The sequence below is a fragment of the Drosophila suzukii genome, chromosome Y, assembly GCF_043229965.1.
Source record: "Drosophila suzukii chromosome Y, CBGP_Dsuzu_IsoJpt1.0, whole genome shotgun sequence".
In the NCBI taxonomy this organism is placed as follows: Eukaryota; Metazoa; Arthropoda; class Insecta; order Diptera; family Drosophilidae; genus Drosophila; species Drosophila suzukii.
The window spans coordinates 9687007-9714943 of NC_092085.1; the positions used below are offsets into that span (position 1 = coordinate 9687007).

Genomic DNA, 27937 nt, shown 5'->3' on the forward strand with positions numbered 1-27937 from the left:
AAAGATCTTTGGTTTTTAATCCCTTTTAACAGGTAAGGTGATGTGAACGATTATTAGGATATTAAATAATAGATTCCGGGTGACACGAGGTTGCTTTATGTAATGGATTTTGGACAACTTGTGTTCGCACTTGTGTTCGCAATGACTCGATCGACGGTAATGAATTTGTCGCTTAAAGAAGTTTTGGGCTCGCGACCGAGCTTTTGAGAATTACTCAAGCCGGGGCGATAACGGAGGAATCATACGATTTTCTACCTGCTTATTGCTTATCTATCATATATGAGCGTTTTTTTTTTTGATGCACTTTTGCAAGGCGAAGCTTTCTGCATATGAACCATAAAATGTCTTATACTTCAGAAGTTTCACTCAACGGAAATTATAAAGAGAACATTAAGAGCATAGGTATTTGTACTTTCTATTTAAACTGACCACTACAATTCGTCCGTTTAGTGGAGATGACACCCTTGCAGTTGAGGTTTGGATTTTCGATTTCGAGGACATGGCTTCTATTATGTATTGGGATGACCTGCAAAAACTCATTTTCGCGAAACGTTATCTAAAAGGTCTTTGCAAATGTTAAAAAACGCGTTGATCAAAGAGTTTAAAGCCGAAGTAAATACTGCCTAATTACATAAGTTGCTATCCGAAAGTAAAATCAAAAACAATGAAAGTGGTCAAGAATATCTTTTCAAAATGAAAGAAATTGCTTCTCGTGGCAGTGTAGACAACTGTGCACTTATGCAATATGTGATTGATGGCATCAATGATTTAAGTGTTAACAAATCAATTTTGTACAATGCCAAAGACTTGAAGGAGTTCAAGGAAAAATTGAAGTGATACGAAAAAATTCGCAAAAAATCCGGAAAGCCTAAAATTTACGAGGACAAGTCGAAATACCCGATAGGTAAAGAAAGTGAAGGTCATAAGGAATTGCCAATGCAGAGAAAAGGGCCCCAATCGAAACAGTGGTAGAAAGTGCTTTAACTGTAACAATTTTGGACACATATCGAAGGACTGCCCCACAGGAAAGATAGAAACGGTTGAAACTCCGAAAAATACGAGCAAAGTAAGCGATGATTTCGATATGTAAAGAGATCTATATGAAAAGCAACAAGTACACAGCTGCTTCCTAAAAAGGAAATCGAGTTTCTTGGCCATTGCATTGAAAACCAATCGATCAGCATCTCAGATGACAAGACGAAAGCTGTGACGAAGTTTCCTCTCTCGACAAACCAGAAGCAATTACAATTATTTTCGCAAATTCATCCTGATCTTTTCGATCATCGCCAAACCTTTGACCGATCTTATGAAGCATGACGCCAAGTTTTGTTTTTCTGACAGAGAGATTGACGCTTTTAACAAGCTTAAGAGTTTGATTACCCAAAAACCTGTGCTCAAAATTTTTCATCCACAGCACGAAACAGAACTTCATACAGATGCTTCGATTGATGGTTTTGGAGCAGTATTACTTCAAAAATATCCTAAGGATAACCAGATTCATCCAGTGTACTACATGAGTAAGAAAACTACAGACGCAGAAAGAAAGTTTCCTAGCTACGAGTTTGAGATCCTGGCAGTGGATGCATGCCCTGTTGGGCATGCATTTCAAGCTGATCAGCGATTGCAATGCTTTCACGAAGACGATTGAGAAAAGAGAAGTCTGCACTAGAGTCGCACGTTGGATCCTCAAAGTTCAGAAGTTTGACTTTGAAGTCGAACACAGATCAGGCACTCGCATACGCCATGCTGATGCTCTAAGCCGTTACCCTGTAATGATGATCTCCGACGCTAGTTTGCACAGCAAATTAAAGAATGTTCAATCGCAGGAGGATGAATTAAAAGCCATAATAGACATCCTTGCTGAAAAATCTATCCACAACAATTTCTTTTTACGATCTGGATTGCTGTACAAATTGGTGAACGACGACGAAGTTATAGTTGTACCTCCGATCCTTCAACGTGAAGTCATTCGACAGGCTCATGAAAAAGGACATTTTTCTGTAAAGAAAACCAAAGAGATCATCGGAAAGAAATATTACATTCCTAAACTTGAAGATAAGATCCAAAGACAGATTAAATGCTGCATTCCGTGTATCGTATCCAACCGCAAGCTTGGGAAAAAAGAAAGAGAGTTGCACCCATTGCCCGAGGAAGTGGAGCTACTTCAAACACTCCACATCGATTTTTTGAATCCTCTCGAATCAACTCACAAGGCGTACAAGCACATTCTTGCTGCCATTGACGGATTCACCAAATTTTGTTGGCTATATCCTACGAAATCCACATTTTTTAAGGATGTCATTATTAGAATAGAGGCTCAGAGCGCAAAATTTGAAAATCCTACTTAAATAATATCCGATCGAGGTACAGCGTTTACTTCCGACGAGTTTAAGAAGTATTGTGAGAAGGAGGGCATTGAACTTCACGCAGTAACAACTGGAGTTCCGAGAGCAAACGGTCAAGTCGAACGCCACAACGCCGCAATTGTCTGTACTGTCCAAACTGTCTTTAGATTATCACAGCAAGTGGTATAAGTTCGTAAACTAGGTGCAGCACACAATTAATTCGACGTACTGCAGAAGTACACACACAACTCCATTCGAACTTCTAGTAGAAATCAAGATGCGCAATAAAACAGAGGTCCAGATGAAGGAAATGATTGATACAAATGCTTCAGGAAAATCGAGACGAGATCCGCAAAGCGGCAAAGCAACAGATCCTGGCTATGCAGAATGAAAACAAGCACTCATACAACCTCAGGCGTAGACCATCAACGCGGACTTAAAGCTTAAGTACTTGGGTCCCTACCGCGTTACAAAAGTCAAACCTAAGGAAACTTACGATGTTGTTTAGGAATCGCTAAGTACGGGCGGGCCAAGATACACTACCTCTTGCGCTGAGTAAATGAAGACGTGGATGAAAATATGCTCCGATGACGCGAGGGTACATTCGGGACGAATGCTTAAAGGGATAGCCGAGTTGTGGGAATAGGTCTGGCATTCTTGTCAGCCGACCGAGTAATAATCAAAAACTCTGTTAAGTCCCTATTAAATACCAAAAACTATAATCAAAACTACTTTTCACTATTTCTTTTAAATAGAACTGTATTCATATTACAACAAAAATAATAATTAGTGGGATTTTTTTATTTAAATGGGAAAAACCAATTCCTAAAAAAAAAAATAATAATTTATATAAATTGTGGCATGAGAGGTTGGGACATGTAAGCAAAAGGAAAATGTTAGAAATAAAAAGAAAGTGATAATAATCCCCTTGATAGTGTTAAGAGTATATAAATAGAGCTCTTTATGTTTTTCATTCTGATGTCTGTAGTCCGATAACACCAACAACAATTGACGAAAACATTACTATGTAATATGTATACCATTCGAACTTCTTGTAGGCATCAGACGTCCACTTGAAGGAAATGATTGAGCAAGAGTTGATACAAATATTTCAAAACAATCGAGACGAGATCCGCAAAGCTGCAAAGCAGCAGATCCTGGCTATGCAGAATGAAAATAAGCACTCATACAACCTCAGACGTAGACCAGCAGCAACATACAAAGTTGGCGATATTGTCGCTATCAAACGCACGCAACTTGGTGGTGGACTTAAGTTAAGTTAAAGCTTAAGTATTTGGGTCCCTACCGAGTTACGAAAGTCGAACCGAAGGACACTTACGATGTTGTAAAGGAATCGCTAACTACGGATGGACCAAGATACACTACCTCTTGCGCTGAGCATATGAAGCCATGGATGAAAATATCCTCCGAGGACGACGACGATACTAATTATTGGCGAGGTGAAAAAGGAAGTCTTGGACAAGCACTTAAAACGAGAGAGACGAAGAATAAAGACGTGAAATATATACAAAGTAAAAGAACGACGCGAGTAATAATCTAAAAACGCTGTTAAAATCCCTATTAAATACCTAAAACTATAATCAGAATTACTTATCACTATTCCATTAAATAAAACTATAAACCTATTATAATAAATTAACAATTAGAGGGACTTTTCAATTAAAACAGAAAAACCAATCCCACATAAATGTAAATCATATTTGCCATTCCTAATTATACCCATTAAAATATAATCCATTCCACACGCAATTCCTATATTATTGAAAAAATTTTATTATTGTGGCTGGTGTTCCCGCTCCATTTGATGCTACTAAAATTTTCAATCGTTCGACTAACTCATTTACAACATTCCAATATACCCAGTTTCGATTTGATTTCTGGAGTCATGTAAACAAAACCTGTTTTTGAGCGAAGTGGATTAGACGTTGTAGGACTGAAATCTTTGTCTATCAACTTCTCAATAAAATGGCTATAATTGTATGTTCGTGTACCCTTGATTCTGTTTTTAGGTTTAGAGCCTACTCTATGTATATTCGTATCCAAAAAAAAATTTTTCTATACATTTTCAAATCTTGTTCATCATAGTTTTCAGGCTAACTAAGAAAAATTAGAGAGTACAGACCAGGAGTCAGTACATATTAGTGCCCGAGTCCTGACAAGGACTTGGGCCGAGGGAGGGCGTCCGGTTTTTTAAGAAAGCGTGCGCTTATAAGTGAAACAACGTACATAATCTTAAACAAGACAAAACTGAGTGCTGTGAACATTTTTCTAGTCGTTTTCGGAAACAATAATCGGGTAAAACCATTCGGTTCTTTAAAGGAAGAATTCCAAGTTGACGATCAAGTTTTTGAAGAAAATTTTCTTCTTGTCATATCTGACTTTCTAGACGTGCAAGTTGTGTTAGGTGCAGAATTTTGTAACAACGCTGAAATAATAATAAATCGTGACGGAATAAAAATACAAAGCCAGGAAAAGCATGCCGAAACAGAATTAGGTGCGCTAATGAAAATCAACGTCGAAAGTGCCGAAAATGTAAACATAAACATTGACGAGAGTGCAACAACTGAGGCAAAACGCGAAGTTTACGACCTGATTAAGAATTATAACGAGTAGAAAAAAAACAAGGAAGAACGCTATAGTCGAGTACATCGACTATCAGATACCCGTTACTCAGCTAAATAGAGATATGCAAGTAGCAAAGCGAGATTAAAATGCGCCACCTACCGGCGGTATACAGATTTAAGCGTTATGTGCGTTATTGTGGGCGTGGCAAATTTTTTTTTGGACCAATCGATAGGTATTGACGAGACCAATACATTTCAGTTATAATTTTTTATCTAGCATAAAAATTGTGGGCGTCACAGGTTTTCACGGTTTGTGGGCGTTAGAATGGGCGTGGCATATTCGCGTGACAAACTTGCGCTGCGTATAAGGCTACGGAATCTAAATCTGAAATCCCAATTCTCTATCTTTGATAGTTTCCGAGATTTACGATTTTTACGATTTTTTGAAGTTTGTGGGCGGTTTATGGGCGTTAGGGTGGGCGTGGCAAACTTTTTTTGGGTCAATCGATAGGTATTGATGAGAAAATTAAATTTCAGTTAAAATTTTTATTCTAACATCAAAACTGTAGGAGCCACAGTTTTGGGCGGTTTGTGGGCGTTAGAGTGGGCGTGGCACTCTATTGAAACAAACTTGCGGTGCGTAAGAAGCTCAGGAATCTTCACGCCAAATCCCAATAGCCTAGCTCCCATAGTTTCCGAGATCTCAGCGTTCATCCGGACAGACAGACGGACAGACGGACATGGCTAGATCGACTCGGCTAGTGATCCTGATCAAGAATATATATACTTTATGGGGTCGGAAACGCTTCCTTCTGCCTGTTACATACTTTCCGACGAATCTAGTATACCCTTTTACTCTACGAGTAACGGGTATAAAAATGTTTAAATGCGTATCGTTTTAAAGGACGACACTCCCGTACATTCGCGCCCGCGTATATTCGCGTTTTCCGAGCGGTGCATTATAGACGATCAAATCGAACAATGGCTCAAGGACGGAATCATCGAGCATTCTGAGTCCGAGTACAGCAGTCCGGTCGTCCTGGTAAAGAAACGCGATAACACACCTCGACTCTGCATTGACTACACAAGAATTAACAAGGTAATAGTACGAGATATGTTTCCCCTTCCCTTGATCGAAGACCAATTAGATCGCCTGCAAGATGCCCATGTATTCAGCATGCTGGACCTCTAAAACGTATTTGTCGATGAAAAAAGCCGCAAGTTCACATCCTGTGTAACTCACAATGGCCAGTACCAGATCCTGAAAGTCCCTTTTGGCCTCGCGAGTTCTCCAGGCGTATTTCAAAGACACGTTCCGCCATTTTCCGAGACTTGACCCGATCTGTTATTGCGATTCCCTACGTTGACGATGTCATAGTCCCAGCTGCAGACGAAGGCGAAGCAGTAGCCGATCTCATGACAGTCGTCAAGCGTTGTGAGGAGTACGGTTTAGTTATCAACATAAAGAAATGCTGCTTCCTAAAAAGGAAATCGAGTTTCTTGGCCATTGCATTGAAAACCAATCGATCAGCATCTCAGATGACAAGACGAAAGCTGTGACGAAGTTTCCTCTCTCGACAAACCAGAAGCAATTACAATTATTTTCGCAAATTCATCCTGATCTTTTCGATCATCGCCAAACCTTTGACCGATCTTATGAAGCATGACGCCAAGTTTTGTTTTTCTGACAGAGAGATTGACGCTTTTAACAAGCTTAAGAGTTTGATTACCCAAAAACCTGTGCTCAAAATTTTTCATCCACAGCACGAAACAGAACTTCATACAGATGCTTCGATTGATGGTTTTGGAGCAGTATTACTTCAAAAATATCCTAAGGATAACCAGATTCATCCAGTGTACTACATGAGTAAGAAAACTACAGACGCAGAAAGAAAGTTTCCTAGCTACGAGTTTGAGATCCTGGCAGTGGATGCATGCCCTGTTGGGCATGCATTTCAAGCTGATCAGCGATTGCAATGCTTTCACGAAGACGATTGAGAAAAGAGAAGTCTGCACTAGAGTCGCACGTTGGATCCTCAAAGTTCAGAAGTTTGACTTTGAAGTCGAACACAGATCAGGCACTCGCATACGCCATGCTGATGCTCTAAGCCGTTACCCTGTAATGATGATCTCCGACGCTAGTTTGCACAGCAAATTAAAGAATGTTCAATCGCAGGAGGATGAATTAAAAGCCATAATAGACATCCTTGCTGAAAAATCTATCCACAACAATTTCTTTTTACGATCTGGATTGCTGTACAAATTGGTGAACGACGACGAAGTTATAGTTGTACCTCCGATCCTTCAACGTGAAGTCATTCGACAGGCTCATGAAAAAGGACATTTTTCTGTAAAGAAAACCAAAGAGATCATCGGAAAGAAATATTACATTCCTAAACTTGAAGATAAGATCCAAAGACAGATTAAATGCTGCATTCCGTGTATCGTATCCAACCGCAAGCTTGGGAAAAAAGAAAGAGAGTTGCACCCATTGCCCGAGGAAGTGGAGCTACTTCAAACACTCCACATCGATTTTTTGAATCCTCTCGAATCAACTCACAAGGCGTACAAGCACATTCTTGCTGTCATTGACGGATTCACCAAATTTTGTTGGCTATATCCTACGAAATCCTACAAAATTTGAAAATCCTACTTAAATAATATCCAATCGAGGTACAGCGTTTACTTCCGACGAGTTTAAGAAGTATTGTGAGAAGGAGGGCATTGAACTTCACGCAGTAACAACTGGAGTTCCGAGAGCAAACGGTCAAGTCGAACGCCACAACGCCGCAATTGTCTGTACTGTCCAAACTGTCTTTAGATTATCACAGCAAGTGGTATAAGTTCGTAAACTAGGTGCAGCACACAATTAATTCGACGTACTGCAGAAGTACACACACAACTCCATTCGAACTTCTAGTAGAAATCAAGATGCGCAATAAAACAGAGGTCCAGATGAAGGAAATGATTGATACAAATGCTTCAGGAAAATCGAGACGAGATCCGCAAAGCGGCAAAGCAACAGATCCTGGCTATGCAGAATGAAATCAAGCACTCATACAACCTCAGGCGTAGACCATCATCGCGGACTTAAAGCCTAAGTACTTGGGTCCCTACCGCGTTACAAAAGTCAAACCTAAGGAAACTAACGATGTTGTTTAGGAATCGCTAAGTACGGACGCGCCAAGATACACTACCTCTTGCACTGAGTAAATGAAGACGTGGATGAAAATATGCTCCGATGACGACGAGGGTACATTCGGGACGAATGCTTAAAGGGATAGCCGAGTTGTGGGAATAGGTCTGGCATCCTTGTCAGCCGACCGAGTAATAATCAAAAACGCTGTTAAGGCCCTATTAAATACCAAAAACTATAATCAAAACTACTTTTCACTATTTCTTTTAAATAGAACTGTATTCATATTACAACAAAAAAATTAATTAGTGGGACTTTTTCATTTAAATGGGAAAAACCAATTCCTAAAAAAAAAAAATAATAATTTATATAAATTGTGGCATGAGAGGTTGGGACATGTAAGCAAAAGGAAAATGTTAGAAATAAAAAGAAAGTGATAATAATCCCCTTGATAGTGTTAAGAGTATATAAATAGAGCTCTTTATGTTTTTCATTCTGATGTCTGTAGTCCGATAACACCAACAACAATTGACGAAAACATTACTATGTAATATGTATACCATTCGAACTTCTTGTAGGCATCAGACGTCCACTTGAAGGAAATGATTGAGCAAGAGTTGATACAAATATTTCAAAACAATCGAGACGAGATCCGCAAAGCTGCAAAGCAGCAGATCCTGGCTATGCAGAATGAAAATAAGCACTCATACAACCTCAGACGTAGACCAGCAGCAACATACAAAGTTGGCGATATTGTCGCTATCAAACGCACGCAACTTGGTGGTGGACTTAAGTTAAGATAAAGCTTAAGTATTTGGGTCCCTACCGAGTTACGAAAGTCGAACCGAAGCACACTTACGATGTTGTAAAGGAATCGCTAACTACGGATGGACCAAGATACACTACCTCTTGCGCTGAGCATATGAAGCCATGGATGAAAATATCCTCCGAGAACGACGACGATACTAATTATTGGCGAGGTGAAAAAGGAAGTCTTGGACAAGCACTTAAAACGAGAGAGACGAAGAATAAAGACGTGAAATATATACAAAGTAAAAGAACGACGCGAGTAATAATATAAAAACGCTGTTAAAATCCCTATTAAATACCTAAAACTATAATCAGAATTACTTATCACTATTCCATTAAATAAAACTATAAACCTATTATAATAAATTAACAATTAGAGGGACTTTTCAATTAAAACAGAAAAACCAATCCCACATAAATGTAAATCATATTTGCCATTCCTAATTATACCCATTAAAATATAATCCATTCCTCACGCAATTCCTATATTATTGAAAAAATTTCATTATTGTGGCTGGTGTTCCCGCTCCATTTGATGCTACTAAAATTTTCAATCGTTCGACTAACTCATTTACAACATTCCAATATACCCAGCTTTGATTTGATTTCTGGAGTCATGTAAACAAAACCTGTTTTTGAGCGAAGTGGATTAGACGTTGTAGGACTGAAATCTTTGTCTATCAACTTCTCAATAAAATGGCTATAATTGTATGTTCGTGTACCCTTGATTCTGTTTTTAGGTTTAGAGCCTACTCTATGTATATTCGTATCCAAAAAAAAATTTTTCTATACATTTTCAAATCTTGTTCATCATAGTTTTCAGGCTAACTAAGAAAAATTAGAGAGTACAGACCAGGAGTGAGTACATATTAGTGCCCGAGTCCTGACAAGGACTTGGGCCGAGGGAGGGCGTCCGGTTTTTTAAGAAAGCGTGCGCTTATAAGTGAAACAACGTACATAAGCTTAAACAAGACAAAACTGAGTGCTGTGAACATTTTTCTAGTCGTTTTCGGAAACAATAATCGGGTAAAACCATTCGGTTCTTTAAAGGAAGAATTCCAAGTTGACGATCAAGTTTTCGAAGAAAATTTTCTTGTTGTCTTATCTGACTTTCTAGACGTGCAAGTTGTGTTAGGTGCAGAATTTTGTAACAACGCTGAAATAATAACAAATCGTGACGGAATAAAAATACAAAGCCAGGAAAAGCATGCCGAAACAGAATTAGGTGCGCTAATGAAAATCAACGTCGAAAGCGCCGAAAATGTAAACATAAACATTGACGAGAGTGCAACAACTGAGGCAAAACGCGAAGTTTACGACCTGATTAAGAATTATAACCCGACGAGTAGAAAAAAAACAAGGACGAACGCTATAGTCGAGTACCTCGACTATCAGATACCCGTTACTCAGCTAAATAGAGATATGCAAGTAGCAAAGCGAGATTAAAATGCGCCACCTACCGGCGGTATACAGATTTAAGCGTTATGGGCGTTAGAGTGGGCGTGGCAAATTTTTTTTTGGACCAATCGATAGGTATTGACGAGACCAATACATTTCAGTTACAATTTTTTATCTAGCATAAAAATTGTGGGCGTCACAGGTTTTCACGGTTTGTGGGCGTTAAAATGGGCGTGGCATATTCGCGTGACAAACTTGCGCTGCGTATAAGGCTACGGAATCTAAATCTGAAATCCCAATTCTCTATCTTTGATAGTTTCCGAGATTTACGATTTTTACGACTTTTTGAAGTTTGTGGGCGGTTTATGGGCGTTAGGGTGGGCGTGGCAAACTTTTTTTGGGTCAATCGATAGGTATTGATGAGAACTGTACATTTCACTTAAAATTTTTATTCTAACATCAAAACTGTAGGAGCCACAGTTTTGGGCGGTTTGTGGGCGTTAGAGTGGGCGTGGCACTCTACTGAAACAAACTTGCGCTGCGTAAGAAGCTCAGGAATCTTCACGCCAAATCCCAATAGCCTAGCTCCCATAGTTTCCGAGATCTCAGCGTTCATCCGGACAGACAGACGGACAGACGGACATGGCTAGATCGACTCGGCTAGTGATCCTGATCAAGAATATATATACTTTATGGGGTCGGAAAAGCTTCCTTCTGCCTGTTACATACTTTCCGACGAATCTAGTATACCCTTTTACTCTACGAGTAACGGGTATAAAAATGTTTAAATGCGTATCGTTTTAAAGGACGACACTCCCGTACATTCGCGCCCGCGTATATTCGCGTTTTCCGAGCGGTGCATTATAGACGATCAAATCGAACAATGGCTCAAAGACGGAATCATGGAGCATTCTGAGTCCGAGTACAGCAGTCCGGTCGTCCTGGTAAAGAAACGCGATAACACACCTCGACTCTGCATTGACTACAGAAGAATTAACAAGGTAATAGTACGAGATATGTTTCCCCTTCCCTTGATCGAAGATCAATTAGACCGCCTGCAAGATGCCCATGTATTCAGCATGCTGCACCTCTAAAACGTATTTTTCCACGTTAATGTCGATGAAGAAAGCCGCAAGTTCACATCCTGTGTAACTCACAATGGCCAGTACCAGTTCCTGAAAGGCCCTTTTGGCCTCGCGAGTTCTCCAGGCGTATTTCAAAGACACGTTCCGCCATTTTCCGAGACTTGACCCGATCTGTTATTGCGATTCCCTACATTGACGATATCATAGTCCCAGCTGCAGACGAAGCCGAAGCAGTAGCCAATCTCATGACAGTCGTCAAGCGTTGTGAGGAGTACGGTTTAGTTATCAACATTGTTAGCTCAGGAAGCAGGAGTAAATATGCAACTTCGCGAATCCACTGGTTTTATTTAAAACATTGCTTAGCCGTCATCTATGTAAATTGTGCGTTTATTTCAAGAGCTTTTTCTATTCAACAATGTTACCAACTCGCTCGTTTCAGATCTTCCCTATTACATTGGTATCTAGAGTTAGTATTTTATGGTAATCTAGTAGTTTTTTAATCTAGTATTTTGTTGTATGATCGTTGCTTGCCGACTTGTAGGGGGTAATTTATTAGCGATTATCAGCTGTGCTACGCCCCTGCTCGCAGCTTTCGATAGTCGGCATCGCAACGACCATAGAAAACAAAACAAACAGTGAGATGACCAAACATCGCCCGCGTTGAAGCGCTGTAGGCCTTCAAACCACGCCTTGCTTGGTTTTTACTAGAGCAACGCGCACCTTGCCATCCGATCCGTGCGTTACTTCGGTGACTCTGCCGAGCAGCCACTTCTAGGGCGGTAAATTGTCCTCTTTGATGACGACGATGGTTCCTGGTAGAAGGTTGGCCGATTCCTTTGTCCACTTAACTCTTTGCTGCAGCCCAGCTATGTAGTCACGGGACCAGTCTCGCCAAAACCGTCGCTTGATGGCTGATATAAGCTGCCAGCGTTGTAGATGAGTTAGGTCGTCGTCCGGATGAGGAGGTGCCGATCCTGGGGGTAGAGCAGCGAGCGTGGTGCCTACCAGAAAGTGGGCTGGAGTAATAGCCTCTCCGTCGTTAGGGTTGCTGCTGTCAGCTACTAGCGGACGCGAGTTAAGCACTGCTTCCACTTCAACCAGGGTCGTCTGGACTTCGTCCTCCTTCAGCAAGGCGTTTCCGACGGCCCTCAAAAAGAGGTGTTTGGCGGACTTGACGGCGGCCTCCCATAGGCCCCCGAAATGAGGCGACCGGGGCGGAATGAAGACGAACTCAACCTGGTGATGGACGCCGTACGTTCCCAGTGTGCTGCGGACATCGGAGGCCATCTCCTGAAGCAGCCGTGAGGAACCAACAAAATTGGTTGCATTGTCGCAGTAGAGTCGATCGAGCGGGCCGCGCCGCCCAACAAATCTGCTGAGACAGAGGATAAATGAGTTAGAAGTGAGATCCTTCAATAGTTCTAGGTGAACCGCTTTCGTTGAAAAACATATGAATACTGCGACATACATTTTTAACGCTGCCTTGCCCCGCACTCCTAGCGACACTCGGATTGGACCGAAGAGATCGACTCCGCTTATTCTAAAGGGTCGACTGATTCTGACACGGTCAAGAGGCAGATTTCCCATTATTTGCGACATTAACCGTGGCTTATACCGGAAGCAGTGCGTGCATCGGCGCACAACAGCACTGCACTCGCGTCGTGCATTGATCAACCAAATTGTCTGCCGAAGCAGGCCGACTAGGGCTCGTGGTCCTGCATGGCAATTAGCATAGTGCAGGTGCTCGATGTACAATTTGACAAAACGATTCCCTTTAGGCATTAATATTGGGAATTTGGCACTGGGTTCTAGATCCGCGTGCGCTAGTCGACCGCCCACCGGCACCAATGTTAAAGTACGGGTTCCGAAAGTTTCGTTGCTGATAAATGGGCTAAGTTTTTGGTAAGAACTGGGTAATGGCAAATTTTTCTTTAATTTATTGAATTCGTCTGCAAACGATTCACGCTGAACCGCCTGCGCGATATAAGAGAACGAAAAACTAAGCTCGGTGGCTGATAGGACGTGGTCGTTCCACAATTTCCAGGCCCTGCCGTAAACAAAACGAAAGATAAATGTTGTAATTCTCACAACCTTCACATAGGAAGAAGAATTTTCAACTAATTGTAGTAGCGGATGATTTGAGACGACAGCAACCGTATGGGCGATTACTGGCGGTTTCATTTCGAGTTGGCTTTCGAGCGGCGTGTCAGCCAAGTGCTGATTAACTGGCCAATGAGTCGAGTCCATGGACAAAAACGAAGGGCCTTCAAACCATAGCGTCGTATCGAGATCTTTGACCGTAGTCCCTCGAGAGGGTAGGTCCGCTGGATTGAAGTTAGTCGGGACGTGTCGCCAGACTGCAGTTGGAGCCAGTTCGTGAATAGCCGAAACCCTATTTGCGACGAATGTTTTAAGTTTTGACAGATGAGTGCGCAACCAGAAGAGAACAACTTCAGAATCCGACCACATAGTAACCTGCTCGACGCGGTAAAGATTAAGCGTTTGCACATCACTCCATAACTTCGCTAAGAGGTGAGCCGCACAGAGTTCTAGTCGTGGAATACTAAGTCTATTGATCGGTGCTACCCTAGATTTGGCTGTTAGCAACCTAACTTTTATTCCCTCTGAGGTCACTGACCTTACGTACAGACAACAACCGTAAGCATCTGTTGACGCGTCCGCAAATCCGTGGATTTGATAAGTGCCGCCAAACTGAGTTCCGACATGCCGAGGGATGTTTAACGTTTCTAAATCTGTAAAGCAAGATGACACCGTCTTCCAACGATGCAGTACGTCGGCGGGTATTTCGTCGTCCCATCCAATTTGTAGCGACCAGAGTTTTTGAATAAATATCTTTGCAAGGGTAACGATAGGGCAAATGAGTCCTAACGGATCGAACAGCCGTGCTGCAAATGAAAGCATGGATCGCTTTGTGGGTGGGTCTTCAAGCTGTAGATTCTGGGCGTTGAATTTGAACGTATCCTGTTTTGGACTCCAAATGAGACCCAAAGTTTTCGTATCGGCGTCTTCTCCAATAAGGACTTCTGGCTCGGCGACCTGTCGTTCGTTGGGGGTACAATTCGACGCCCACTTAGCCAAGACGAACCCTGCGGAATCTAAAATCTCTGTGATTTCCCCTCGCAATTTTCGTAACTCACGGATGGAATCGGCCCCTGTTAACAAGTCATCGACGTAAAAATCATTTGCTAGAGCCTGTGAAGCTAAGGGAAGAGATTCGGAGTAGATCTCGCTAAGCTGCTTCAAACACCGTATTGCAAGGAAAGGAGCACTTGCCGTACCATACGTAACGGTGTTAAGCCGTAAAATTTGTAGAGGGTCTTGAGGGGTCTCACGCCATACAATTAACTGGAACTTTCTATGGGTCTCATCTAATACCACTTGTCTGTACATTTTAGTAATGTCTGCCGACATAGCAAATTTATGGAACCGGAATTTAAGCAGCGTGGCATACAGGCAAGGCTGAATTGTTGGCACTACAAAGAGAATTTCATTCAATGAAATTTGGGAAGTGGTTTTGCATGACGCGTCGAATACGACTCTTAATTTAGTTGAAGAGCTTTCAGGTCGGAGAACGCACTGATGCGGTATAAAATAATGAGGCTCGTTGGGTATCCTATTATCTGTAGCCTCCATGTGACCGAGAGCTAAGTATTCCTTCATAAACTGGATATACAACGAATGATTTTTTGGGTTCCCTTTCATACGCCGTTCTAAGGACAGAAACCGTCGTCGTGCAGTTTCATACGAGGAACCGAGACACGAAGGACTCGATTTGAAAGGCAGGCTAACTACAAATTTTCCTGTAGAGTCACGCGAAACGGTGCTAGCAAACGATTTTTCACTCAACACTTGATCAGGGGTATAGAGCTGCGATTTTGTTAAATCGGGTATTCTTTCAATTTCCCAGAACTTCCTTAGCGTGTGATCCAAATTGTTGTCCTCAGTAGCTACTAGAGTGGAGTATGAGATACATCGTGCGGGCGGATTTTCTTTATAGGTCCCTGACGCTACCCAGCCAAAGACAGTATTTTGTAGAGTTGGACCTGAGTGCTTGTGACGTATTTGTCCTTCCCTAAGCAAGTCGAAAAACAACTCAGCGCCGATCAGCATGTCGACGCGTTTGGGCTTGTTAAAGTAAGGGTCTGCTAAGGAGATATCATTACGAATCCAATCGGAAGACATTGCGGTTGCTTCTGGACGATACCCTGAGATTGACGGTAAAATTATGCATTCAACTGCCGCTTCGAAGGAGTTTAATCGCGACCCAATTGTCGTCTGGACTGCGAAGCTAGCTGAACACGCGGAATTCCCAATGCCTGAGAATTAAGCCTCATGCCGGTATCGTTTTAATTGCAGATTATTTACTAATTCCTCCGTTATAAAATTAACCTGTGACCCTGAGTCTAGCAAAATCCTAGCGCACAGCTTGGCTCCTGACTGACTTTGAACCTCGACAAGGGCCGTTGCAAGTAAGACGTGATCTACCTTTTGCGGCATAGGCTGACTAACCGAGGCACTTAGTGACTGTTGGGCTACCTGATTGTCAATAGGCGATGACAATTGATTGCTCGACGGTACTTGGGAGGTTGAGGTATACCGATGCAGAAGTGTGTGATGAGCCTTCGTACAAATTCGACAACGAGATGACTGGCATGTTGCGACACTATGTCCTCTGCGTAGACAATTGATGCAAAGTGGTGCATTCTTTGCGAACTTGAACCGAGCTTCTACCGAGATATTAGTGAGATGTACAACTCTGGATGAAATGGCTGTCTGACTTGCAGAAGCAACATTTAGACTTAAGTTCTTCGACAGGTCGGGAAACTGCTAATGCCGCTTTGCTATATCTGGGCTTGTTCCCTAGCTGTCCCTGTTTGGGAGCTTTTCTGCCTGTCGTGGATTCCTCAGCCGCTAAGTGTTGGTATCGTTTAGCGCCTCTGAGCAATCTTTCCATAACGGAATAGAAACGTAACTAAGTTGCTCTTCCCATCGCGACCGCGTTTTGGGATCTACTCTAGACATGACGATGTGAATTATCATTGCGTTGGCGAGAGTTTTCTCGTTGCCGAGCGAGAGAAGAGATTCATATATAGCAGTTACAGTGTCGATAAGGGATCGCAACGCCGAGGCGGATGGCGCTTGCATTGTTGGGATTTCAAACAATCCAGAAATACTTTTAAAGTATATTAGGCACGGATTATCATAAACCCTGACCAAGGCCGCATGGGCCTTTGCGTAATTTGCTTCTGTGATCTGGTAAGCCTTTACTGTTCCTAAGGCTTCCTTCTCTAAACAGGATAACAGATGATTAAACTTTTCAACATTTGATAGAGATTCGTCATCGTGAACTAAGCTGTTAAATAAACCTATAAAATTTTTGAACTCGGCATAGTTGCCGTCGAATTTTGGGAGTTTCATTTGTGGTAGTATTCTGCTGTGACTTGCTGAAGAGTTTAAACTACTGTTATTTGCGAAGGTAGAATGATTTCTTTCTCCTTCGGGCCGGTTACAATTTGACATTAATAATGCCTTTGCGGATACACATAATTCTTCTAACTCCTCTCTACATGCTAATTCGTTATTAATTGCCTCTAATTGTTGTTGCAGCTCGAACGCATTTTCGATGTATCCATTTAAAATACCTAAACGACATTCCATTTCGCACGCATTAGGGGGAGTTACTTGACCACGAACTGTGGCCTCAATTCTAATTATATGATTCTTATTCCGCTCAAGCTGTTCCAGCAATTCGTTTGTGTCGTCCTCCGCTGAGGGAGTTCTGCCAAAACGTTTCCGACTTCCACCCATTGTGACTAGCAACTTCACGTTTTTAGATTATTTCTAACAAGCAAATGCCAATGCAATGCTGCTGGTAGCGATCGAATGTCTGCACTGTCCCACCGTACTAAATCCTCAGCCAGGCTATGCGCGATTGGAGCAAGGAAGGCGAAAAGACCGACACAACCAAAGAGCGCGCGAAGATTGGGGCCAGGCAGATTAAGCAAGACCGAATGTGTGTGTGTGTATATGTTGGGTGGGCCTTTGTGTGAGTATGTGACTGAAAGCCAAGTGACTTATGATATGTGTTTGTGCAAGTGATGGAAATAAAGTTTGCATATATTTACGTAGGCCACTTTACCATATACAATACGGATCGCTGTACTTCTCGGTGTTTCCGACGAGGTTAGGTTGAAGCCCGCTGATGCTCTCCTGTGACGAAATGGAGGTTAGGGACGCAGCCGATGTGCGCTCCCTCTACGATGATGTATGGGGCTCACCCTTCTCCGGGTGCTCCAGCGACGAAAGACGACGTTCTATTGCACCTCTCTATGGGTGCCGATGTGCGCTCCCTCTACGCCGAGATGTACGTGGGTACTGCGCTCCGGCTGTGCGGGCGCTCCAACAACGAAAGATGAAATTAAAGTTGCACGGGCGCGTAAATGCGTCTCCAACTTGGACCATGCACCCAATGTGCGATACCGATGCACTTGTTGCGTAAAGCGAATTGGCCGCGTGCACTTGTTATATAACTCTTGTTGATATGCCAACTTATAACAATACGCAAATCCGAAGTTTAGAAGACGGCCAAGAACCAGTGAGTCCACCCGGGGGCGCCAATGTTAGCTCAGGAAGCAGGAGTAAATATGCAACTTCGCGAATCCACTGGTTTTATTTACAACATTGCTTAGCCGTCATCTATGTAAATTGTGCGTTTATTTCAAGAGCTTTTTCTATTCAACAATGTTACCAAATCGCTCGTTTCAGATCTTCCCTATTACATTGGTATCTAGAGTTAGTATTTTATGGTAATCTAGTAGTTTTTTAATCTAGTATTTTGTTGTATGATCGTTGCTTGCCGACTTGTAGGGGGTAATTTATTAGCGATTATCAGCTGTGCTACGCCCCTGCTCGCAGCTTTCGATAGTCGGCATCGCAACGACCATAGAAAACAAAACAAACAGTGAGATGACCAAACAAACATAAAGAAATGCTGCTTCCTAAAAAGAAAATCGAGTTTCTTGGCCATTGCATTGAAAACCAATCGATCAGCATCTCAGATGACAAGACGAAAGCTGTGACGAAGTTTCCTCTCCCGACAAACCAGAAGCAATTACAATTATTTTCGTAAATTCATCCTGATCTTTTCGATCATCGCCAAACCTTTGACCGATCTTATGAAGCATGACGCCAAGTTTTGTTTTTCTGACAGAGAGATTGACGCTTTTAACAAGCTTTCATCCACAGCACGAAACAGAACTTCATACAGATGCTTCGATTGATGGTTTTGGAGCAGTATTACTCCAAAAATATCCTAAGGATAACCAGATTCATCCAGTGTACTACATGAGTAAGAAAACTACAGACGCAGAAAGAAAGTTTCCTAGCTACGAGTTGCATGCATTTCAAGCTGAAGAGCGATTGCAATGCTTTCACGAAGACGATTGAGAAAAGAGAAGTCTGCACTAGAGTCGCACGTTGGATCCTCAAACTTCAGAAGTTTGACTTTGAAGTCGAACACAGATCAGGCAGTCGCATACGCCATGCTGATGCTCTAAGCCGTTACCCTGTAATGATGATCTCCGACGATAGTTTGCACAGCAAATTAAAGAATGTTCAATCGCAGGAGGATGAATTAAAAGCCATAATAGACATCCTTGCTGAAAAATCTATCCCCAACAATTTCTTTTTACGATCTGGATTGCTGTACAAATTGGTGAACGACGACGAAGTTATAGTTGTACCTCCGATCCTTCAACGTGAAGTCATTCGACAGGCTCATGAAAAGGGACATTTTTCTGTAAAGAAAACCAAAGAAATCCTCGGAAAGAAATATTACATTCCTAAACTTGAAGATAAGATCCAAAGACAGATTAAATGCTGCATTCCGTGTATCGTATCCAACCGCAAGCTTGGGAAAAAAGAAAGAGAGTTGCACCCATTGCCCGAGGAAGCGGAGCTACTTCAAACACTCCACATCGATTTTTGGAATCCTCTCGAATCAACTCACAAGGCGTACAAGCACATTCTTGCTGTCATTGACGGATTCACCAAATTTTGTTGGCTATATCCTACGAAATCCACATTTTTTAAGGATGTCATTATTAGAATAGAGGCTCAGAGCGCAAAATTTGAAAATCCTACTTAAATAATATCCGATCGAGGTACAGCGTTTACTTCCGACGAGTTTAAGAAGTATTGTGAGAAGGAGGGCATTGAACTTCCCGCAGTAACAACTGGAGTTCCGAGAGCAAACGGTCAAGTCGAACGCCACAACGCCGCAATTGTCTGTACTGTCCAAACTGTCTTTAGATTATCACAGCAAGTGGTATAAGTTCGTAAACTAGGTGCAGCACACAATTAATTCGACGTACTGCAGAAGTACACACACAACTCCATTCGAACTTCTAGTAGAAATCAAGATGCGCAATAAAATAGAGGTCCAGATGAAGGAAATGATTGATACAAATGCTTCAGGAAAATCGAGACGAGATCCGCAAAGCGGCAAAGCAACAGATCCTGGCTATGCAGAATGAAAACAAGCACTCATACAACCTCAGGCGTAGACCATCATCGCGGACTTAAAGCCTAAGTACTTGGGTCCCTACCGCGTTACAAAAGTCAAACCTAAGGAAACTAACGATGTTGTTTAGGAATCGCTGAATACGGGCGCGCCAAGATACACTACCTCTTGCGCTGAGTAAATGAAGACGTGGATGAAAATATGCTCCGATGACGACGAGGGTACATTCGGGACGAATGCTTAAAGGGATAGCCGAGTTGTGGGAATAGGTCTGGCATCCTTGTCAGCCGACCGAGTAATAATCAAAAACGCTGTTAAGGCCCTATTAAATACCAAAAACTATAATCAAAACTACTTTTCACTATTTCTTTTAAATAGAACTGTATTCATATTACAACAAAAAAATTAATTAGTGGGACTTTTTCATTTAAATGGGAAAAACCAATTCCTAAAAAAAAAAAATAATAATTTATATAAATTGTGGCATGAGAGGTTGGGACATGTAAGCAAAAGGAAAATGTTAGAAATAAAAAGAAAGTGATAATAATCCCCTTGATAGTGTTAAGAGTATATAAATAGAGCTCTTTATGTTTTTCATTCTGATGTCTGTAGTCCGATAACACCAACAACAATTGACGAAAACATTACTATGTAATATGTATACCATTCGAACTTCTTGTAGGCATCAGACGTCCACTTGAAGGAAATGATTGAGCAAGAGTTGATACAAATATTTCATAACAATCGAGACGAGATCCGCAAAGCAGCAGATCCTGGCTATGCAGAATGAAAATAAGCACTCATACAACCTCAGACGTAGACCAGCAGCAACATACAAAGTTGGCGATATTGTCGCTATCAAACGCACGCAACTTGGTGGTGGACTTAAGTTAAGTTAAAGCTTAAGTATTTGGGTCCCTACCGAGTTACGAAAGTCGAACCGAAGGACACTTACGATGTTGTAAAGGAATCGCTAACTACGGATGGACCAAGATACACTACCTCTTGCGCTGAGCATATGAAGCCATGGATGAAAATATCCTCCGAGGACGACGACGATACTAATTATTGGCGAGGTGAAAAAGGAAGTCTTGGACAAGCACTTAAAACGAGAGAGACGAAGAATAAAGACGTGAAATATATACAAAGTAAAAGAACGACCCGAGTAATAATCTAAAAACGCTGTTAAAATCCCTATTAAATACCTAAAACTATAATCAGAATTACTTATCACTATTCCTTTAAATAAAACTATAAACCTATTAAAATAAATTAACAATTAGAGGGACTTTTCAATTAAATCAGAAAAACCAATCCCACATAAATGTAAATCATATTTGCCATTCCTAATTATACCCATTAAAATATAATCCATTCCTCACGCAATTCCTATATTATTGAAAAAATTTCATTATTGGGGCTGGTGTTCCCGCTCCATTTGATGCTACTAAAATTTTCAATCGTTCGACTAACTCATTTACAACATTCCAATATACCCAGTTTCGATTTGATTTCTGGAGTCATGTAAACAAAACCTGTTTTTGAGCGAAGTGGATTAGACGTTGTAGGACTGAAATCTTTGTCTATCAACTTCTCAATAAAATGGCTATAATTGTATGTTCGTGTACCCTTGATTCTGTTTTTAGGTTTAGAGCCTACTCTATGTATATTCGTATCCAAAAAAAAATTTTTCTATATATTTTCAAATCTTGTTCATCATAGTTTTCAGGCTAACTAAGAAAAATTAGAGAGTACAGACCAGGAGTCAGTACATATTAGTGCCCGAGTCCTGACAAGGACTTGGGCCGAGGGAGGGCGTCCGGTTTTTTAAGAAAGCGTGCGCTTATAAGTGAAACAACGTACATAAGCTTAAACAAGACACAACTGAGTGCTGTGAACATTTTTCTAGTCGTTTTCGGAAACAATAATCGGGTAAAACCATTCGGTTCTTTAAAGGAAGAATTCCAAGTTGACGATCAAGTTTTTGAAGAAAATTTTCTTGTTGTCTTATCTGACTTTCTAGACGTGCAAGTTGTGTTAGGTGCAGAATTTTGTAACAACGCTGAAATAATAACAAATCGTGACGGAATAAAAATACAAAGCCAGGAAAAGCATGCCGAAACAGAATTAGGTGCGCTAATGAAAATCAACGTCGAAAGTGCCGAAAATGTAAACATAAACATTGACGAGAGTGCAACAACTGAGGCAAAACGCGAAGTTTACGACCTGATTAAGAATTATAACGAGTAGAAAAAAAACAAGGAAGAACGCTATAGTCGAGTACCTCGACTATCAGATACCCGTTACTCAGCTAAATAGAGATATGCAAGTAGCAAAGCGACATTAAAATGCGCCACCTACCGGCGGTATACAGATTTAAGCGTTATGGTCGTTAGAGTGGGCGTGGCAAATTTTTTTTTGGACCAATCGATAGGTATTGACGAGACCAATACATTTCAGTTAAAATTTTTTATCTAGCATAATCTAGCATCCCAATTCTCTATCTTTGATAGTTTCCAAAATTTACGATTTTTACGATTTTTTGAAGTTTGTGGGCGGTTTATGGGCGTTAGGGTGGGCGTGGCAAACTTTTTTTGGGTCAATCGATAGGTATTGATGAGAACATTACATTTCACTTAAAATTTTTATTCTAACATCAAAACTGTAGGAGCCACAGTTTTGGGCGGTTTGTGGGCGTTAGAGTGGGCGTGGCACTCTACTGAAACAAACTTGCGCTGCGTAAGAAGCTCAGGAATCTTCACGCCAAATCCCAATAGCCTAGCTCCCATAGTTTCCGAGATCTCAGCGTTCATCCGGACAGGCAGACGGACAGACGGACAGACGGACATGGCTAGATCGACTCGGCTAGTGATCCTGATCAAGAATATATATACTTTATGGGGTCGGAAACGCTTCCTTCTGCCTGTTACATACTTTCCGACGAATCTAGTATACCCTTTTACTCTACGAGTAACGGGTATAAAAATGTTTAAATGCGTATCGTTTTAAAGGACGACACTCCCGTACATTCGCGCCCGCGTATATTCGCGTTTTCCGAGCGGTGCATTATAGACGATCAAATCGAACAATGGCTCAAAGACGGAATCATCGAGCATTCTGAGTCCGAGTACAGCAGTCCGGTCGTCCTGGTAAAGAAACGCGATAACACACCTCGACTCTGCATTGACTACAGAAGAATTAACAAGGTAATAGTACGAGATATGTTTCCCCTTCCCTTGATCGAAGACCAATTAGACCGCCTGCAAGATGCCCATGTATTCAGCATGCTGGACCTCTAAAACGTATTTTTCCACGTTAATGTCGATGAAGAAAGCCGCAAGTTCACATCCTGTGTAACTCACAGTGGCCAGTACCAGTTCCTGAAAGTCCCTTTTGGCCTCGCGAGTTCTCCAGGCGTATTTCAAAGACACGTTCCGCCATTTTCCGAGACTTGACCCGATCTGTTATTGCGATTCCCTACGTTGACGATGTCATAGTCCCAGCTGCAGACGAAGGCGAAGCAGTAGCCAATCTCATGACAGTCGTCAAGCGTTGTGAGGAGTACGGTTTAGTTATCAACATAAAGAAATGCTGCTTCCTAAAAAGAAAATCGAGTTTCTTGGCCATTGAAAACCAATCGATCAGCATCTCAGATGACAAGACGAAAGCTGTGACGAAGTTTCCTCTCCCGACAAACCAGAAGCAATTACAATTATTTTCACAAATTCATCCTGATCTTTTCGATCATCGCCAAACCTTTGACCGATCTTATGAAGCATGACGCCAAGTTTTGTTTTTCTGACAGAGAGATTGACGCTTTTAACAAGCTTTCATCCACAGCACGAAACAGAACTTCATACAGATGCTTCGATTGATGGTTTTGGAGCAGTATTACTCCAAAAATATCCTAAGGATAACCAGATTCATCCAGTGTACTACATGAGTAAGAAAACTACAGACGCAGAAAGAAAGTTTCCTAGCTACGAGTTGGAGATCCTGGCAGTGGATGCATGCCCTGTTGGGCATGCATTTCAAGCTGATCAGCGATTGCAATGCTTTCACGAAGACGATTGAGAAAAGAGAAGTCTGCACTAGAGTCGCACGTTGGATCCTCAAACTTCAGAAGTTTGACTTTGAAGTCGAACACAGATCAGGCACTCGCATACGCCATGCTGATGCTCTAAGCCGTTACCCTGTAATGATGATCTCCGACGATAGTTTGCACAGCAAATTAAAGAATGTTCAATCGCAGGAGGATGAATTAAAAGCCATAATAGACATCCTTGCTGAAAAATCTATCCACAACAATTTCTTTTTACGATCTGGATTGCTGTACAAATTGGTGAACGACGACGAAGTTATAGTTGTACCTCCGATCCTTCAACGTGAAGTCATTCGACAGGCTCATGAAAAGGGACATTTTTCTGTAAAGAAAACCAAAGAAATCCTCGGAAAGAAATATTACATTCCTAAACTTGAAGATAAGATCCAAAGACAGATTAAATGCTGCATTCCGTGTATCGTATCCAACCGCAAGCTTGGGAAAAAAGAAAGAGAGTTGCACCCATTGCTCGAGGAAGCGGAGCTACTTCAAACACTCCACATCGATTTTTGGAATCCTCTCGAATCAACTCACAAGGCGTACAAGCACATTCTTGCTGTCATTGACGGATTCACCAAATTTTGTTGGCTATATCCTACGAAATCCACATTTTTTAAGGATGTCATTATTAGAATAGAGGCTCAGAGCGCAAAATTTGAAAATCCTACTTAAATAATATCCGATCGAGGTACAGCGTTTACCCTCGACGAGTTTAAGAAGTATTGTGAGAAGGAGGGCATTGAACTTCACGCAGTAACAACTGGAGTTCCGAGAGCAAACGGTCAAGTCGAACGCCACAACGCCGCAATTGTCTGTACTGTCCAAACTGTCTTTAGATTATCACAGCAAGTGGTATAAGTTCGTAAACTAGGTGCAGCACACAATTAATTCGACGTACTGCAGAAGTACACACACAACTCCATTCGAACTTCTAGTAGAAATCAAGATGCGCAATAAAACAGAGGTCCAGATGAAGGAAATGATTGATACAAATGCTTCAGGAAAATCGAGACGAGATCCGCAAAGCGGCAAAGCAACAGATCCTGGCTATGCAGAATGAAAACAAGCACTCATACAACCTCAGGCGTAGACCATCATCGCGGACTTAAAGCCTAAGTACTTGGGTCCCTACCGCGTTACAAAAGTCAAACCTAAGGAAACTAACGATGTTGTTTAGGAATCGCTAAATACGGGCGCGCCAAGATACACTACCTCTTGCGCTGAGTAAATGAAGACGTGGATGAAAATATGCTCCGATGACGACGAGGGTACATTCGGGACGAATGCTTAAAGGGATAGCCGAGTTGTGGGAATAGGTCTGGCATCCTTGTCAGCCGACCGAGTAATAATCAAAAACGCTGTTAAGGCCCTATTAAATACCAAAAACTATAATCAAAACTACTTTTCACTATTTCTTTTAAATAGAACTGTATTCATATTACAACAAAAATAATAATTAGTGGGACTTTTTCATTTAAATGGGAAAAACCAATTCCTAAAAAAAAATAATAATAATTTATATAAATTGTGGCATGAGAGGTTGGGACAAGTAAGCAAAAGGAAAATGTTAGAAATAAAAAGAAAGTGATAATAATCCCCTTGATAGTGTTAAGAGTATATAAATAGAGCTCTTTATGTTTTTCATTCTGATGTCTGTAGTCCGATAACACCAACAACAATTGACGAAAACATTACTATGTAATATGTATACCATTCGAACTTCTTGTAGGCATCAGACGTCCACTTGAAGGAAATGATTGAGCAAGAGTTGATACAAATATTTCATAACAATCGAGACGAGATCCGCAAAGCAGCAGATCCTGGCTATGCAGAATGAAAATAAGCACTCATACAACCTCAGACGTAGACCAGCAGCAACATACAAAGTTGGCGATATTGTCGCTATCAAACGCACGCAACTTGGTGGTGGACTTAAGTTAAGTTAAAGCTTAAGTATTTGGGTCCCTACCGAGTTACGAAAGTCGAACCGAAGGACACTTACGATGTTGTAAAGGAATCGCTAACTACGGATGGACCAAGATACACTACCTCTTGCGCTGAGCATATGAAGCCATGGATGAAAATATCCTCCGAGGACGACGACGATACTAATTATTGGCGAGGTGAAAAAGGAAGTCTTGGACAAGCACTTAAAACGAGAGAGACGAAGAATAAAGACGTGAAATATATACAAAGTAAAAGAACGACGCGAGTAATAATCTAAAAACGCTGTTAAAATCCCTATTAAATACCTAAAACTATAATCAGAATTACTTATCAATATTCCATTAAATAAAACTATAAACCTATTATAATAAATTAACAATTAGAGGGACTTTTCAATTAAAACAGAAAAACCAATCCCACATAAATATAAATCATATTTGCCATTCCTAATTATACCCATTAAAATATAATCCATTCCTCACGCAATTCCTATATTATTGAAAAAATGTCATTATTGTGGCTGGTGTTCCCGCTTCATTTGATGCTACTAAAATTTTCAATCGTTCGACTAACTCATTTACAACATTCCAATATACCCAGTTTCGATTTGATTTCTGGAGTCATGTAAACAAAACCTGTTTTTGAGCGAAGTGGATTAGACGTTGTAGGACTGAAATCTTTGTCTATCAACTTCTCAATAAAATGGTTATAATTGTATGTTCGTGTACCCTTGATTCTGTTTTTAGGTTTAGAGCCTACTCTATGTATATTCGTATCCAAAAAAAAATTTTTCTATACATTTTCAAATCTTGTTCATCATAGTTTTCAGGCTAACTAAGAAAAATTAGAGAGTACAGACCAGGAGTCAGTACATATTAGTGCCCGAGTCCTGACAAGGACTTGGGCCGAGGGAGGGCGTCCGCTTTTTTAAGAAAGCGTGCGCTTATAAGTGAAACAACGTACATAAGCTTAAACAAGACAAAACTGAGTGCTGTGAACATTTTTCTAGTCGTTTTCGGAAACAATAATCGGGTAAAACCATTCGGTTCTTTAAAGGAAGAATTCCAAGTTGACGATCAAGTTTTTGAAGAAAATTTTCTTGTTGTCTTATCTGACTTTCTAGACGTGCAAGTTGTGTTAGGTGCAGAATTTTGTAACAACGCTGAAATAATAACAAATCGTGACGGAATAAAAATACAAAGCCAGGAAAAGCATGCCGAAACAGAATTAGGTGCGCTAATGAAAATCAACGTCGAAAACGCCGAAAATGTAAACATAAACATTGACGAGAGTGCAACAACTGAGGCAAAACGCGAAGTTTACGACCTGATTAAGAATTATAACCCGACGAGTAGAAAAAAAACAAGGAAGAACGCTATAGTCGAGTACCTCGACTATCAGATACCCGTTACTCAGCTAAATAGAGATATGCAAGTAGCAAAGCGACATTAAAATGCGCCACCTACCGGCGGTATACAGATTTAAGCGTTATGGGCGTTAGAGTGGGCGTGTCAAATTTTTTTTTGGACCAATCGATAGGTATTGACCAGACCAATACATTTCAGTTAAAATTTTTATCTAGCATAAAAATTGTGGGCGTCACAGGTTTTTACGGTTTGTGGGCGTTAGAGTGGGCGTGGCATATTCGCGTGACAAACTTGCGCTGCGTATAAGGCTACGGAATCTAAATCTGAAATCCCAATTCTCTATATTTGATAGTTTCCGAGATTTACGATTTTTACGATTTTTTGAAGTTTGTGGGCGTTAGGGTGGGCGTGGCAAACTTTTTTTGGGTCAATCGATAGGTATTGATGAGAACATTACATTTCACTTAAAATTTTTATTCTAACATCAAAACTGTAGGAGCCACAGTTTTGGGCGGTTTGTGGGCGTTAGAGTGGGCGTGGCACTCTACTGAAACAAACTTGCGCTGCGTAAGAAGCTCAGAAATCCTCACGCCAAATCCCAATAGCCTAGCTCCCATAGT

General features: G+C 41.2%; 2 protein-coding genes across 5 annotated transcripts in view; one reads left to right on the top strand and one right to left on the bottom strand.

Annotated features, from left to right (window-relative positions):
- Ppr-Y overlaps positions 1-27937 on the top strand; it is a 1017876-nt gene that overhangs the window by 182575 nt on the left and 807364 nt on the right. The gene's annotated exons all lie outside the window — the stretch shown is intronic.
- Positions 11731-17684, bottom strand: LOC139353644 (uncharacterized). 3 transcript variants are annotated; one of them, XM_070997987.1, is made up of 2 exons: positions 17520-17684; positions 11731-12731 (listed from the first exon to the last, which is right to left on the bottom strand). In XM_070997987.1, exon 2 carries the CDS (start codon positions 12644-12646, stop codon positions 12131-12133), a length of 516 nt encoding a protein of 171 aa, XP_070854088.1. In that variant the 5' UTR covers positions 12647-12731; positions 17520-17684; the 3' UTR covers positions 11731-12130. The 3 variants fall into 3 exon arrangements, with proteins under 3 accessions (XP_070854088.1, XP_070854089.1, XP_070854087.1); XM_070997988.1 differs by having other exon boundaries at positions 11731-12734; XM_070997986.1 differs by lacking the exon at positions 17520-17684 and adding an exon at positions 12828-13201.